The 16904-nt window shown below is 31.4% G+C and overlaps 1 protein-coding gene across 1 annotated transcript; it reads left to right on the top strand.

The window, feature by feature from the left end:
* Window positions 1-5021: 5021 nt before the first annotated feature.
* LOC139528522 (uncharacterized) lies at window positions 5022-16348 on the top strand. The gene is made up of 10 exons (XM_071324544.1): window positions 5022-5194; window positions 7157-7243; window positions 7766-7872; window positions 8716-8848; window positions 10098-10228; window positions 10551-10630; window positions 12001-12309; window positions 14412-14923; window positions 15402-15496; window positions 15995-16348. Exons 2-10 carry the CDS (start codon window positions 7214-7216, stop codon window positions 16050-16052), a joined length of 1455 nt encoding a protein of 484 aa, XP_071180645.1. The 5' UTR covers window positions 5022-5194; window positions 7157-7213; the 3' UTR covers window positions 16053-16348.
* The last annotated feature ends 556 nt before the right edge of the window (window positions 16349-16904 follow it).

Here is a 16904-nt window from a genome sequence, read left to right as displayed (position 1 = left end):
TATTCAGCAGTTTTATATGTTCGCAATATAGATAATTTGTACTTCGTATTCGTTTGTTTAAACTGTTGGTTACCAATGTTATATTGGAGAACAGATAATTTGGATATTAAAAAAAAGTTTTTTTTTTTTTTTTAAAGTTTAAACGATTTCCTTACTTTGAGTTGTTTCGTCTTAATCGATGCTATAAGATTTGAACACCAGTACATTAATTCAATGATAAGAAAACTAAATAATTTCCTTGCGAATAATATGAACTGCACAAGCTAAAATAGCATAAATTATTGTATACGCGAGATAACTCTTGATAGCCATTTCATACAGAACATATTGGGTAAACAAATAGTAGTATCAGAAAGTTCGAAATAAAAAATTAGATAAACTGCATCTTTGACCAAATTCTTTCTGACCATTTAGTCTACATTTAAGCATGCTAATGTTTATGTAAATTATAGAAGATTGTATAAAGCTCAAAAGAAATACATGCTTAGTTTTTCATAATGCATTACGCTCTGGTTACTTAAAAATTGTATATCGAAGGGGAAATTTGATAATGTTTCCATTTTGTTTTGTACATGTTCATACTTAATCATTCTATCATGCATATACTAGATATACCCTTTAGGGCGCTTTTATCGGTAAAAGTAGCTGTAAATATTGGAGAAAAGGTTACTATATCATGTAAAACTTCATCTGTATTTTTACTGATGAAATCATTTCGTTCTAAAATGACCTTGACTTGAATTTGTATCACAATGGCATTAAAGATGATGATAGATTGAGGAACGGAACACTTCAATCTCGTCGTTGAATATTTATTCGGTTAAAAAAAAGATGAAGGGAGCAATACTTGTGATGCAACAAATGCTGCAGAAAAAAACTGGATGGAGCAAATCTGTACCGGTAGATGTTGCTGAAGGTAAGTATAATGCTTTATCAAATTCGTTTAACGAAGCAATGCCTACATTGAATTATCGCAAGCTTTATACATTTCATATCGAAGAAGCACCTAAGATTACCCCATTTTTTCAGATAACAATAATAACAATCACAAAATCATTAAAAAACTAATGAGAGATAACAAACTCACAAATTAAGTACGGAAAACGTTCATTTTTTCTTCAAAAGACTTTATGAGTGACGCTAGGATAGAAAGAAAGGTCAAATGATGTTCAATGTTAAAGATCATTGCAGACTCAAAATTCAAAAATCGTTTGAGATATAGAACTTAATTTATTCCGGGTTTGGTAAATTCTTAGCATTTCGTCAAATTCAAAGTTAATATATAAATATAACGATATCAATAATAATGTCTCAACACGGAAGTTGTGACAACTGGACTGGTGTTACTATTGTGGAGGAACCTCCATCAGTAGTAAAATCGACCCAGTAACTTTAAATCAAGTCATCGTCAATAGCAACACGCCCGTTTTGTCCTTAAACAAAGAAGTGTTAAGATATTTGATGTATTGTCGCTTTTCTTTTGTTCCTTATAGGAGTGCCCACAATCAAAGGTAAAATAAATCAATACTTGAACAGGTGACTTTCAATTAAACGGTATTAGACGTGAACAGCATAGTATGAATGGTGTATGATGCTTTTTCTAATGGACTTCAATTAAATTATAATCAATCACAATGTTGTTTACAATTGGTAGATAAGTGCAGAAAGACTAGTATGGGGCAGATGATACGTTTGGGAACAACGAAACTATTATCCCAGTTGTACATACACTTAAACGATATGTTTATCAGATAAGTTATACAATGTAATGCATAAGAAAACATCGCAATCATGCATTCCACCATTAGTTTGTTTGCATAGATAAAATTCTTTTTTTTCTACAATTTTCTACCTTGAACACGTAAAAACGTAACCTTATTTTTGACAACAAAATTATGATAGATTAAAAAGTAAGAAACACTATTTCAATTAAAAAGTGAATGATGAAAATATAATTTGGATAATGAGGTCTGTCCACTTTTCTGTGGAAAGACATATTGTATTTTTTCTGATTATTATTAGGACTTTCCATATCTTAACGAAGCAAGACCAGATACGTCAACGGCTAAGACTATTACATTATTGACTGCATCACCGTTGAATATCCAGAATGATTTGCAAGACTACTCTCAGAAAAGACCCGTCGAAATTACATTTAATTGATTAATTCAACAACACTTACCATTATCTTCAGGATATTTTTCGTTAAATAATCACGAACTTTCTCAATATACTGCTGAAATTTATCCCATGGAACTTACTTTAAATAAATCAAATTTATACCGTCATAACTGTCCTTTCCTGGATTTTGATATTTTGGTTTTAAACGGGAAACTCCACACTAAAATTTACGACAAAAGGGACGATTTTTCGTTCCCTATTGTTAATTTTTCAATTTTAGTTGGGGATGTTCCTTTGGTACCATCTGACGATGTTTATATTTCACAGCTCGTTCGCTATACCCGTGTCTGTTGTGACGTTTGTGATTTTAACGAACGCAATCTATGTATTACTGGTAAATTATTAAACCAGGGATATTGTTACAATAAATTACTTAAAACCTTTACTAAATTTTTCCATAGATATAAAGATTTGGTTTTGAATACAATTGAGAATGGAAATGGGGAATGTGTCAAATAATCCCCGCACCCGAAGGCGTCCTTCAGCTGGCCCCTAAACAAATATATATACTAGTCAGTGATAATGAAAGCCATACTAAACTCCAAATTGTACACAAGAAACAAAAATTAAAAATAATACAAGACTAACAAAGGTCAGAGGCTCCTAACTTGGAACAGGCGCAAAAATGCGGCGGGGTTAAACATGTTTATGAGATCTCAACCCTTCCCCTATACCTCTAGCCAATGCAGAAAAGTAAACGCATAACAATTCGCACATAAAAATTCAGTTCAAGAGAAGTCCGAGTCTGATGACAGAAGATGCTCTTCAACTTTGTACTTGTTTTGCTTTATAAATATTTTGACATGAGCGTCACTGATCAGTCTTATGTAGACGAAACGCACGTCTGGCGTACTAAATTATAATCCTGGTACTTTTGATAACTATGTAACATAAGAAAATAAACAAAATGACAGTAATACATAAATAACATCAGACTACTAGCAGTAGTCTGACATGCCAGCTCCAGACTTCAATTAAACTGATTGAAAGATTATATCTTCATCATATGAATACCAGGCACAATCCTTCCCGTGAGGGGTTTAGTATCATACCATCATAACATATATGAGAAGAACATAACCCGTGTCATGCCAACAACTGGGTTTTAAATAAATGTGTTTAGTTCCGATGCAAAGACCCTATAAGTGAATCAATATTTACGCCAATATATGCAATCTTTAATGACCTGACAACAGTATCGTAACTATATACCTTCTTAATAATTCTATTTAAAGGTTTTGTTAGCTTCTGAGGTGAATACTGACATTTTTGTGCTTTATAAAGAATATTTCCATAAAATATTGGATGTGAAATACCTGAACGTATAAGAAGTCTGCATGTTGAGCTATATTTACGAATGATGTCCTTATACCGATGATAAAATTTAGTAAAAGTTCTGACAAGTTTGTGATATCGAAAACCCTGGTGTAATAATTTTTCAGTAATACATAAATTTCTCTCGTTAAAATCTAAAACATTGAAGCTTGGTTGTTCCTGTAGAAAACTTATTTCAAACGGGATAGCACATCCAATTTTTACGGAAATGTTGTTAACCGTGCCAGGAAATTTAAAATTGATCCTTGTAAACTGGTCGCTCCTTTAAATAAACTTATTCTAAAAGGTTATCAACTCAACGCTGTAATAAGATCATTGAATATTGTTTTTATTGGTAAAGATATTGATTTTGTTATCAGTAAATTTAAAGCAAACTAAATATAACTAGTATGTTATATACATATACAAATTCATGGATCTACAATCTGTCGATACCTGTTACTTGGCATTGCGCAAGGTCATGTTTTTCTCTGTCTGTTTATGACGTCTTTACACTAAATCCAGTGGATGTTGGATGTGTACGGATTGATAGTTTAGTCTTAGATGCATGATTTTTTTTATTAGTTGTTAGTGGCTTTGAACAAGCTTTTAGATAACTGCGAGTACTCTGAGATCTGTTCCTAGTGTCTTTTTGTTGTCGGGATGTACAAGTACCCGGCCACGTCCACTTGTATTTTTCTCCATCTAATGAGTTAAGCCTTTTTCAACTGATTTGTAAAGTTCGTTCTTATGTTGTACTTTTATACCACTGTCACAGGTTAGGGGGAGGGTTGGGATCCCGCTAACATGTTAAACCCCGCCACATTATTTATGTATGTGCCTGTCCCAAGTCAGGAGCCCGTATTCAGTGGTTGTCGTTTGTTTATATGTTACATATTTGTCTTTCGTTCATTTTATATACAAATAAGGCCGTTAGTTTTCTCGTTTGAATTTTTTTACATTGTCATATCGGGGTCTTTTGTAGCTGACTATGCGGTATGGGCTTTGTGCATTGTTAAAGGCCGTACGGTGACCTATAGTTGTTAATGTTTGTGTAATGTTGGTCTCTTGTGGATAGTTGTCTCATTGGCAATCATACTACATCTTCTTTTTTATATATACATAGTAGGCTAATAATGTAACACGCCAGATGAGCGTTCATCGACTATAAATATATTAATTCTAAAACAAGACCAACTATGACACAAAAAAAGTGTTTAGAAGACGAAAAAAATATTAATAATACCATAATCGACATATCGAAAAAAGCTTGAATATATCTGCTGATGTTTGAGGGTTATCTTTTAAGATCGACCGATTTGAGATTGTTATAAGTTGTAACGTAATAGATTTAGTTGAAATGACGTGTGACAGATTTATATTACAATATAAATTCCTGATAGCCTGCATGGTATTCATTGCCTTGACCTTCGTAAAATAAGTACCGACAAAGATATAACTTTATGTTTTATCTGTAAGAAATAAAATCCCAAAATAATATAGATGATAAAGTGCACTTCGGTTTTAGTATACATAATATGCGTTCATATGCGGCTCGCACAAAGTGCAAAGATATGAAGGTCAGAAGATAAGAGAAGAACCAATGTCAAGAATGATCGTGTTATCATAACGATTGTATTTTGAACAAGATAAATAATTTATAATCAGACTGATTAAAACAAACAAGACAATTTGCAAGGTAAGAAAATGTTATTTGTAATTTATTCATGTTTTAAAATTAGGAATGGAAATTAAGAATGTACAAAAAGATAACAACCTACACAAAGACCAGGAAATAACTGAAGGTTACATATGGCTCTTCAGCATGTTCAATACAGCGAGAATAATTCCACAACCGGAGGCGTGCTTCAGCTGGCCCCTAAGCAAACATATGTACTAGTTCAGTGATAATGGACGTTTTACTTAATTCAAAAACATTTAAAGAAACTAAAATCAAAAATTAATTTATGTCTAACAAAGGCCAGAGGCTCCTGACTTGGTACAGGCGCAAAAATGCGGCGGGGTTAAACATGTTTTTTTTATATCTCAATCCTCCCTCTTTACTGTATATTTTAACAACAACGTTGGTTTCAACTTCCGTTCCACTGAAGAGTTGAGTATCTTAATGACTACTTTGATTGAGCAATTAACCCCAAGCATTTAATTAAGTATTCAAAATTACCATAGACAATTAAAATTGAACAGACTCCGAAGATTGAAATACACCATAATTTCCTAAAAAAAAAGAACCAACTGGCAATTAACGTTCAGTAACTAAACATTCTCGGTTCTTTATGTCTTTTGTTATTTTGTAAGCTAATGTTTTGATTTGAATCAATCTAATGAGTCAATCATGTATGTAGTTGATTTGTTCTATTGTTGGGCTGTTACAACATCGTTTGAGTTTGGAGCGGTTTCATGCATGTTTTACCCCGCCAGATACTGTATTTGCCAGAACTATGACAGAAACCTGTATTTCAGTTGTTGTAGAATGTCGCTGTGTGTAATATTAATATTTTGTTAATTGGATTCAATATATATACGTATCATGCCATTGAAGTATATTTTTGGTCATAAACTGAACTGTCAATACTTAATTCCCTTAACAATCAACCTATTCAATGTGAAAATTAAGCATTCTAATAGGCGTTTATAACAACAATTATAATGTGATTGAATATTTCCCGATAAATTCTATTGATGAATATATATGATACGGGTTATGTTCTTCTCATATATGTTATGATGGTATGATACTAAACCCCTAACGGGAAGGATTGTGCCTGATGTTCATATGATGAAATCATAATCTTTCAGTCAGTTTAGTTGAAGTCTGGAGCTGGCATGTCAGTTAACTGCTAGTAGTCTGTTGTTATTTATGTATTATTGTCATTTTGTTTATTTTCTTTGGTTACATCTTCTGACATCAGACTCGGATTTCTCTTGAACTGAATTTTAATGTGCGTATTGTTATGCGTTTACTTTACTACATTGGTTGGAGGTATAGGGGGAGGGTTGAGATCTCACAAACATGTTTAACCCCGCCGCATTTTTGCGCCTGTCCCAAGTCAGGAGCCTCTGTTAGTCTTGTATTATTTTAATTTTAGTTTCTTGTGTACAATTTGGAAATTAGTATGGCGTTCATTATCAATGGACTAGTATATATTTGTTTAGGGGCCAGCTGAAGGACGCCTCCGGTTGCGGGAATTCCTCGCTACATTGAAGACCTGTTGGTGACCCTCTGCTGTTGTTTTTTATTTGGGCGGGTTGTTGTCTCTTTGACACATTCCCTATTCCCATTCTCAATTTTGTATATATACAATTACATATTTGGCTGTTTTTTTTTCATTTCATCACAGAGACATGATTTTCTATTTAGTTTATGACCTCATTTTATGTCTACTTCATTGTAATCTTACCACGAAAAACTACTTCGATAGCCTTTTCCTACGAGTATCCTTTTGAATAACAGGGTATATAAGGCAGCATGCAGGTTGGATTTGTCTAGAACTGAATCTACAGTTTGGACCTAAAACAATCAGTTTTTGACATTTTTAATTACATGTACACCTCGACCTGCCCGGATGCACTGATAAAATATTAGTTTAAAGATGGCATTCTGGATAACGATGATTTTATACAATATTTATCATTTTTATAGGGTTGAAGATTCAAAATGGTACAATGATGCGATGCCAATCTCTAAAAAATAAGAAAGATGAGTTTGATACAGTACATGATAATACTGGTAATACTGCATTGTTAGAAAGCTAAAATAAAAAATAAAATAAATTCTGCCCTCCGAATTATTCAAAATCGTTCCCAATTACAATCGAAAATGTTTTTCCTACATTTTTAAATAAACGGTAATTTATCGTCATTATTTAGCACAAATTAATTACATATTAAATTGTTGGCAGATAGAGAACCACAATGAACTGTATTATTGACGGATATTAAACTAAAAACCGATACTCGACAATATTAGGCAATTACTGCAAGTTTCAGTGCAGTACAGTTAAGTGCACATGTCCATCTGTATGAATTTATGAAATACACGCGACGTCATTCATATAACATGTACAACCGAACAACTATCCATGGATGAATTTGATTTTTTATGAGTAGCATATAGATAATTATCACTGAACAAAACAAACAAAAAACGATATTTTGCACATAAAGTTTTTTTTTAATTTAAATGTTTATTTTTATTGTGCAGAAACTTAATTATTCAGAAAACTATTTAACAATATTTTTTTTTAAACAGGTAAAGTTGGCAGGAGTTGGAGCATACATCATTGATCTAAAAGTGATGAATTTTCCATGCAACACAACGCAATGTAAATCAATGAAGATTTGTTACTCCTATGATAAGTGAGCATTTATTAAAGTCATATGAAACAAGTGATTTTATGTTTTTTTTCATCAAACATATCGTATAATCGTCAACTTGTGTTTTCTCTGTCTGTTATGATGTGAAAATATGGCAGCTGATTAATTGTCCTGTTTTGAAGCCGTAGTCTACCGATTGTTTCCTTATAGAAAACAATCAAAAAGAAGCATGGATATTGAGCACGTTTATATCATGCACAACCAGACAATAGTTTATTTCAATTACAGATCCATTCGTATTGCGATCACCGTTTTTTTTATGGAGGGTCACGCTAAGGTCACTTGCATACAGAAAAAATGTCGGCCAAGTCTTCATGGAAGCAAGCAATTAAAAATAATAAACTTCTTCTAAATGTGGACAAATTAAAGAATTTTCTTCAGAATAAAGTATATGTACGTAAGTTTTAAAATGAAAACTTTTCATTTAGTTATAAAAAAATCTTTGTTTTTTTTAGGTTTCATATGACTTTTAACATCAACATTTAAATTAAACACGTGGTTTCGATGACATTATATTGCTAGCACTTTGTTTTACAATGTTACATTGATTGGTAGCGTTGATTTTGTCAGTTGTTTTAAGACTGCATCCTTTTTGAATTTGTCTTGGATTTCGTTTTTTTTGTTGTTGGTATATTGCAGTTCTGACATGGTTTATGCGTTATCCAAAATGGTGGGTTAAACTAAGGTTTACAGCTAGCTAAACCTGCTACTTACATAACAAAGAGTTAAATTGTACTATATTGTTTAATTGTGATGAGTGATAATGAAAATGCAAATAAAATGAAAGTATTGTTAGTATTAAGTGCTTCTTTTTTAATATTGTAGGTTTTGTAATACTGGTTTGCTACCTAAATACTGTTTAATGGATATGACCAACAACATGATCGATATAGAAACAACCTCTGCATTAAAAGGCAACTCTAGTTTTTATGAATTTAAAAAGGAGCATGATTCAGGGGTAAGTTTTAATTTAAAAGTAAATAACTGATCTTCAAATCTCACAATTGGCAAAATACAAAGAAAGGTCATAAATAAAAATAAAGGCAGTCGTAAGAACTCTAAAAGGAATAACAATGATATGCAACTCATGCTATGTATGCTTTATCTACCATACCAATTGATACTCAGATAATACGGCACAATTTGGAATGGGCCATAAACCGTAAAATTACTGAAAAGAGAAGACCTCTGTTAACGATGTACGTTCAGTCTGATCATACACGAACATTATTTCTGAATTGATTTATATAAACTCCATACTATGAGTTTGATTCTAGTGAGGTATTGGAAGTTGAAAATTTGAAAGTTCTCATCTTAAAATATGTCATATACTTAATTTCGAAGTCGTAAATATTTGCTATTATCGATTTGTTTTGGACAATTTGGAATGGCCAGGGCCATAAACCGTAAAATTACTGAAAAGAGTAGACCTCTGTTAACGATGTAAGTTCAGTCTGATCATGCACTAACATTATTTCTGAATTGATTTATATAAACTCCATACTATGAGTTTGATTCTAGTGAGGTATTGGAAGTTGAAAATTTGAAAGTTCTCATCTTAAAATATGTCATATACTTAATTTCGAAGTCGTAAATATTTGCTATTATCGATTTGTTGTGCATCAAAAATGAAATCCACATCTCACACACAATTGAGAGACCATAATACTACATTTAGAATGCATGCAAGGTTCAATTAACACATCCATATCATAAATAAATCATCAAAGCTTGTGAAATAAATAAATTGCGCATTAAACCAATAGATAATTCGAAAAGATGCATCGTTTTATTTGAAAGATTACAATCATATCCAGTGTTTTTGAAAATTATAACGCTATTCGAGTGTGATTGATCTCTTAAAAAAAGATTGCCAGCGGAGGGACGCCTCCGGGTGCGGGAATTTCTCGCTTCATTGAAGACCTGTTGGTGACCCTCTGCTGTTGTTTTTTATTTGGTCGGGTTGTTGTCTCTTTGACACATTCCCCATTTCCATTCTCAATTTTATACTTAAACTATTTCGTTTTTTATTTTACTTTTACGGGTCTTTTGATTGGTTGTATGACGAAAAGTTCCAAAAGAATAATACCATTCCTTCGATATCCAATTTCCTAATATCTTTAAAAAAAAAAAAACTTATTTTAAATACAGGTGAAATGAGCATATTTATCTCCTTAACTGTGTATTTCATTTTCTAATCTGAAAAGGATTCACCGACAGTGTTGTCTGTTTTACTAAACCAACAAGGAGAGGATGTTGTATACTGTGAGGATCCAGCATCTAGAAATGAGTCAGGAAGTGCCATGCTTGTTCATTTTGAAAGCATGACGACCATTAAGTATGAATATAAAGGTCGTTAGAGATTAAAGAAATTGGGTTTGAGAATATTTTACCGTCTTGCATGCTACAATTATTGAAAAATAATTTACAAAAGTATAGAAAAATATTCTTTTATATTTCCTCCGGTCTTTTGCTTATGTGTTTTGTCTATACAGTATGAACATGCCATTTTCTACATTTTTTTTATGTTTGTATAGTGATAAAGGCGATGCTAAAATAGTTAAAAAACACGATTTCATTACAACAAAAATACAAATACTGCCATTTCATTTTAAACTGTCTGTATGTCGTACTGTACTTATATAGACGATTGTTTCTAGTTTTAGCTCCATCGACATTGAGTTAAAATCAAATTGTGATGATAATGAACGTTGTACTGGAGCTTACTGTAACAGATGCTGTATGTTATTTCTATTACATATAATTTGTTTTTTTTATTGTGCTTACATTGTAACAACAAATGAAAAAAATAAAATCAACAAGATTATTACAAAAGATTCAAAAAGTAATCATTTCTCAACAAAATATCGGATGTTTTTGTATCTTATAAGGAATATAAGTATTACAAACTTAAAATAATCGTAAAATCGAATGTTTCTGTTATTTTCCATGTCTCATTTAGCATAGGTTTCATAGTGATCTAGTTTGTTTCTTAGCATATGTAACCCGTCAGATCACTCCTTTATTAGCCGACGTCTTTTTTTTGTTTAGTTCTCATTGACAGTAGTGATCACAATTAATAAATTTAGCTCATCAAAGCACCATGAAAAGGTTCCATCTGTCCAAAAATGTACTTGATCAGAATTAATTCAATAGAAACGGAAGTTTCGTCATTTATTTCTAACATCGATATTCATACGTTCATAGTAACTTTAAAAGATTGGAGCTGCTCAACATATCAACTTTTCATCTATAGCAGTATAACATAATGCACTATTATCGTTTTCTTCATATGGTTGATAGTTTACGATGCGTTTTTATTTATCATTTATAAGAGGAAGATATAATTTTAAGACCTATACTTGAAAAATGTCCGTTTTATACCAGGTTTCTGCTTTTATTTAAGCTGTACTGTACATACAACTGTTGTAAACGCCATTTGAAAAATCCAATGTGACAACATAAAAAAATATTTAAACAAAATAGATGGAAGTTATGATTCACATTGATATTTTTACTTGTAATTAAGCTGTGATTTTCATGCTATTTTACTTGACAAACAATAGACTAATTATAAACACTGCCGGTCATGTGGTCATGTCAACGTCGAAAACAGTTTATTTTTTTTTATAAAAGATAAGGATTCAAAATAGCTGAAAAATAAACATGCAGAGTAAACACATGTTTTTGTCGACTTGCATTTGCCAATATCACCTACTGTGCGTTAATCTTTGCTACCTTAAGGATATGTAAATTAAACAAAGTACTTTTCATTTATTTTCCAACGCCTACCCATCTACGATTCTGGTTAACATTTACTGGTTATGAGCATCACCATTATTTGTCAACATTTGAATTTTGTGTCACCTGCATGTTATTTCATACGTAAATAGAACTCGTCCTAATACTTTACCACTTCTGAGATGTGTCATTATTATTTAAGGGTTATAGTACATCTCAACCTTGAAGTTTTTGCGTTGTTAAGTTTATTACTTATGATGTAAACATCATTGTTTTGTTTAAGTATTTTGATTACTTATATAACGTTTTCTATTGTTCACTAGAACTGTCGCATGCTTATTCATAAATGTTGTTCATATTGTTTCGTAGATTTTAGTCCTCCAGTTGTTACAATATCAGTTCGAGAGCCTGTCATCATTGACGATAATGCTACTATTGTTTGTCGTATTTTACCTCTGACTAGAGATACACAGATTTTGTGGTTAATGAGTAATGGAACGTTTTCTAAAACAATACACTCGAATGATAAATACCAAGTATCAACCAGCACTTCAATAAATTCGTCAATTCTGACTATATACTCAGTACAGCATGAAGATGAATTAAAATATTCATGCCAGGCAACAAATTTTAGGCAAACAGGGAGAAGCAAAGAAGTGAGATTTAATGCTACTGTATGTAAGTTTGTTTTTGTATTATTATAAAGATACATATATTTTTTACGTACATGTAATAGTTATCATGTATACCCTCTTTTAGAAGATATATTTTGCTTCATATCTTATTGAACTCTTCTAAAGGGATTTTTTTTATGTATAGTGTTGAAGTCTGTACCTTTGGTATGTTGTCTTATATGTCTGATATTTACCACACTGTAAAATCTCCTAATATAGATCTTTTAATAACATAAGATAGAAAACATTCTGTTAGAGATCAATTACCCCCTTCATTTTAAAAGAATAACGATTCAGAAAAAGAAAAAAAAATATATCAAATTTTTACTTCGGACTTAAAAAACGATAATCTTGAACTCAGCTGACGTTACTTCAATTACAAATGTATTATGTAAATTTCTCATTCACATTTTATTTTAAAGCGTGTGTAAAATTAATAACATATCATTATCAGTGGTAGAATAAATGAAGAGAAAATTCCTTTCCAAAAGGTTCAATCATATAAACAAGTTTTAAGTCAAACCTTTCACTATCCATATCAATTTAGTTCTTTGTTCAAGGCATTACTAATGCAAAAAATGCATGAAAATACATATCTTAGCATAACTGTCAATTAAAAAAAATCACAAAATAAAACTGAACTCCGAGGAAAATTCAAAACGGATAGTCCCTTATCAAATGGCAAAATCAAAAGCTCAAATACATCAAACGAATGGATAGCAACCGTCACATCTCTGACTTGCTACAGGCATTTTCCTATGTAGAAAATGGTGAATCTAACCTTGTTTATAGTTAGCAAAACCTCTCAGTTGTATGACAGTCGCATCAAATTCCTATGTTTGGTCTGATTCCTTGTTCATATTTTGCTATAGTTTAGGTTTCTTTTGGACGGCTCTTTAAAGATCGGATACATTTCGTCAAATTGTCATTTTTTCTGTATTTTGCGGTGATATTGTCCAGAAATTTAAGAGATTGTTTGCTCGGTACTCTTATATATTTGTTGATATTACACCACAACTAGGTTCTTTAATACTGCATTTGTTTAAGTTATGACATATCAATAAATACCACATACCGATGTGTTTTATCTGTTATAATTAATCGACGCATACAAGTGTTATAAGTCGCAGCATGAACTGATTGCCCTTTGGAAGTCAATTGTTTGAATACAACCTCTTGAAAAAGAAATATCAGGCAGTATTGACTCTAATAGATCTTTGGAGTTTGTATTACATGGTAACGAGTACTCCCTGTTAAAAATGTTTAGGTAAAAATATCTAAGATTCTATGGGATAAAAAAACATAATATATAGGACAACCTCAAGACAAAAATAATAAAGAAAAAGAAAACACATCATGTTTACCAAACACATTGACGGAAAAAACACAAAAATAGTAACACAAAAAATTGAGTTGCACGTATGTGTATTGAAAGAATTAAAAGTTCCCGTTTTACTTCGGCAACAGTGGTAAAGCTCAAAACGGCTACATGACGATGGTTACATTGAATTAGTGATTTGTTGTGAAGTTACGTGTAAATATGTGATGAATAGTTCAATACGAACTACATGCTTTTGTATTTACTTGCATCATATGCATTTAAGACCATGAGTTTTATGTTAAAAACATACAACATTTTCATAACACACCAACATAGTTTTCAAATTGAAGCAAGGGGGAAATATTATTTGTATGAGCGAGGTGGACGCTCTGTTTTACAGAGGAATACACGGTTTCCACCAAAATAGGTCGACAATTTCAAAATCTCAATTGCCTCGTGCTTATTGCAGAAGTAGCAAATAATAATTATCCGTTATTGGCTTGACTCAGCCAACATCCCGCAAACAGGAGAACAAGTAACCACGGGACAATTGTGCCAGTGTTTTTTATTCAATCAATTAGAATTTAATAGAACAAAAGTTGCATATATCTTTAGTTTAAGATTATACACATTTCATTTATATTTATTTATTAAGATGCGATGTTAGATTTAATCATTAAATAATTAAATAAGGTACAGTCTCTACTAGAAAACCGATTTGGCAATTTTGCATCTCATTAAAATGTGTACCAGTATTTTTAGTCTAATTTGATTTCTTTCTTCAGTTTCAACTGATAATATAACTTCAACAGATCACAATTTGACAACACCGGAATCAGTGTCCACCATGAAGTTTGTTACAACCCCTGGAATAACCCCTTCAAACCAGTTGCTTAGCACAAATCCCACAAGGACCTCTTCAATCATATCAATTCGTAATCTCACAACATTGAAATTAAGTTCAACAAGCAAGTATATCACAATATCATCAAGTGCAAAAGGAGCCAGCACTACCATTTCAGTAACAAGTCCAACGACCAAGTCAAGTACTATATTGACAAATATAAAATCCGTAAATACTACCATCACAAAGTATTCAATTTTTCATTCAAGTGTAACAATACCTGGTAGGAACACTTTACCAGCTGTTAGTTCAACAGGAAATTCTGCAACACCAATACCAACTGTAAAAACAATTGGTTCAACAGATCCAACAGTTAGTCAAATTACAAAAACACCAACAGCTTCGTTATGTGATAAAGCTAGAAGTTCAAGTTTTGAAGCAATTCGATCAAAAGTAGGTTCAAAACTGTATACATATTATATATGTTATGTAAGAATTGAAGTGTATTGAAACTTGAATTGAGAGTGTTGCCATTGACATCATATCATATCTTCTTATTCTAATATGAATGCATATTGAACTCAAAACTATGTTACTATCATCAGTAAAACTGAACTACAAATCTAAATATAATAAATACAAGCAGTCGAGTGAAAACCTCCATGGTTGTCAAGACAATAAATCTAGTATTTGTTCATGCATAATTATGAGCTAAATATGGGACATTTAATCTCTTCAGCAAAAAACTAAAAAGATCAAATGACAAACAACAGTATACAAACATAGAAAAATAACGATAACTTAATTTTAAAGGCCTTATGTCTATAGTTGTTTAAATACGTGTAATAATTATATCCAATCTATTTAATTTTCATAAAGCTGATTGTGGATTGGTGTCATCTAATAAATATTTTATGTATGTTGTTTTCAGGAAGAAGCCTATTTTCAAAAACTGGTGATAATAGCAACTTGTGCGATCGTTTTTGTAGAATTGGTTATCATTGCATTACTGATATTGCTTGTTTGGTAAGTACACATGTATGAATAGAGCAATTGAAAATAATGAAAACAGGTAAAGTATTTCCGAAGTTTGAGAGACTCGTAAATAATAACAGTTATTATTTGAATAGCTGCCATCGTCAATTCCTAAATCTACGATAGTCTCTTCAAATACAGTAGTATTATTCAATTTGCAAAATATTAAAAACACAAAATAAAATATCTCTTACCATAACAGACTGGATAAATGTTACAAGGCCCATATATGTATCAAATAAAATGACGGACAAAATAAAAGTTTCAATCACGTACATGTACTGAACAATTGTTTCAATCACATGCTAACTAAGATTATCAAAAATGCACACAAGACCAAAGCGAGAAAATAATAAAACAATATTTTAAACAATTACTTGCTCCTATTCGAAATACTATAAGTTCCATTCTGTTGTATCCTTAAATTGGTCTTTTTGTAAAACATTTTCAGAACTGACAACCAATACCATACATAACTTTCTTTTTCAGTCGACAAAAACGATGGCGTTTAGAGAAGAAAACTGACAAAGCCGTCACACAGTTCTAGAAGAGTTCTACGTGAAACAATGTTAACTAATTCAAATATATTGTCAATTGATAATATGTTTAATGTAAGAAATAGCCAATCTCGAAAAAAAAATCTGTCAATTAAAATATATAGTTTGTGTTAGACATGATTTAAGAAGTATTTAAACTAGAGATTATAAAAAAACATTTTGCCTAAAGTTGACAATACTTATAAGCAGCCTACTCGTATTAATTTTCTTTTGTGTTTTGATTTATAAGTTTTAAAGTTGATTTTTTTCATTATATAAATAAAACATACTTTAGAAGAAAAAAAAATACATCATGATTACAAAAAATATATATAAAAAAAAATTCTTGTTGAGGCAGCTTCAATTCCCTAATTCATTATTCATCAAACTAATGCATATCTAGACTCAAATAATCATAAACGACAAACAGTAGACATGGTTTACTATTTTATTCCAGATGCTTTTTTAGCAGAGGCATGCAACGTATATATAATCTGTACCAACATAGTTATACGGAAGAACGACACATTTTTTCACATCCTAAGACTTTTAGATTCCCGAATTTTCGTCAAATTTGTTTTGTCTCCAAATTGAATCTTGTTCTAGCTTCTTATCGAGTATGTATTAACATGTTGTATCATATATTCATATAAAGGCACACTTACCATGACGGTTCACCAAGTCTCGCCTTTCCCAGTTCATGCAATTACGTTAGCTTTTATTTGTTACCTTGATAAAACTTCTAAATCTATTTATCAGATTTGAGAATCGGTAAACTACGGTTTTCTAAATTTGGTTATTTATTTATTTTATTTAATCCACCAACGTTTCTACCATTTACATTTGTAAAAACGGTGCTCAAG

Source organism: Mytilus edulis, chromosome 6 (genome assembly GCF_963676685.1).
Source record: "Mytilus edulis chromosome 6, xbMytEdul2.2, whole genome shotgun sequence".
In the NCBI taxonomy this organism is placed as follows: domain Eukaryota; kingdom Metazoa; phylum Mollusca; class Bivalvia; order Mytilida; family Mytilidae; genus Mytilus; species Mytilus edulis.
This window is presented reverse-complemented; position numbering and strand designations above follow the sequence as displayed.

Coding starts and splice junctions, on each gene's coding strand:
- LOC139528522 (XM_071324544.1), top strand. CDS start 7,214: ATGAGTTTGATACAGTACATGATAATACTG. Junction 12,310..14,411: donor GAGATTTAATGCTACTGTAT/GTAAGTTTGTTT, acceptor TTCTTTCTTCAG/TTTCAACTGATAATATAACT. Junction 14,924..15,401: donor TTGAAGCAATTCGATCAAAA/GTAGGTTCAAAA, acceptor TGTTGTTTTCAG/GAAGAAGCCTATTTTCAAAA.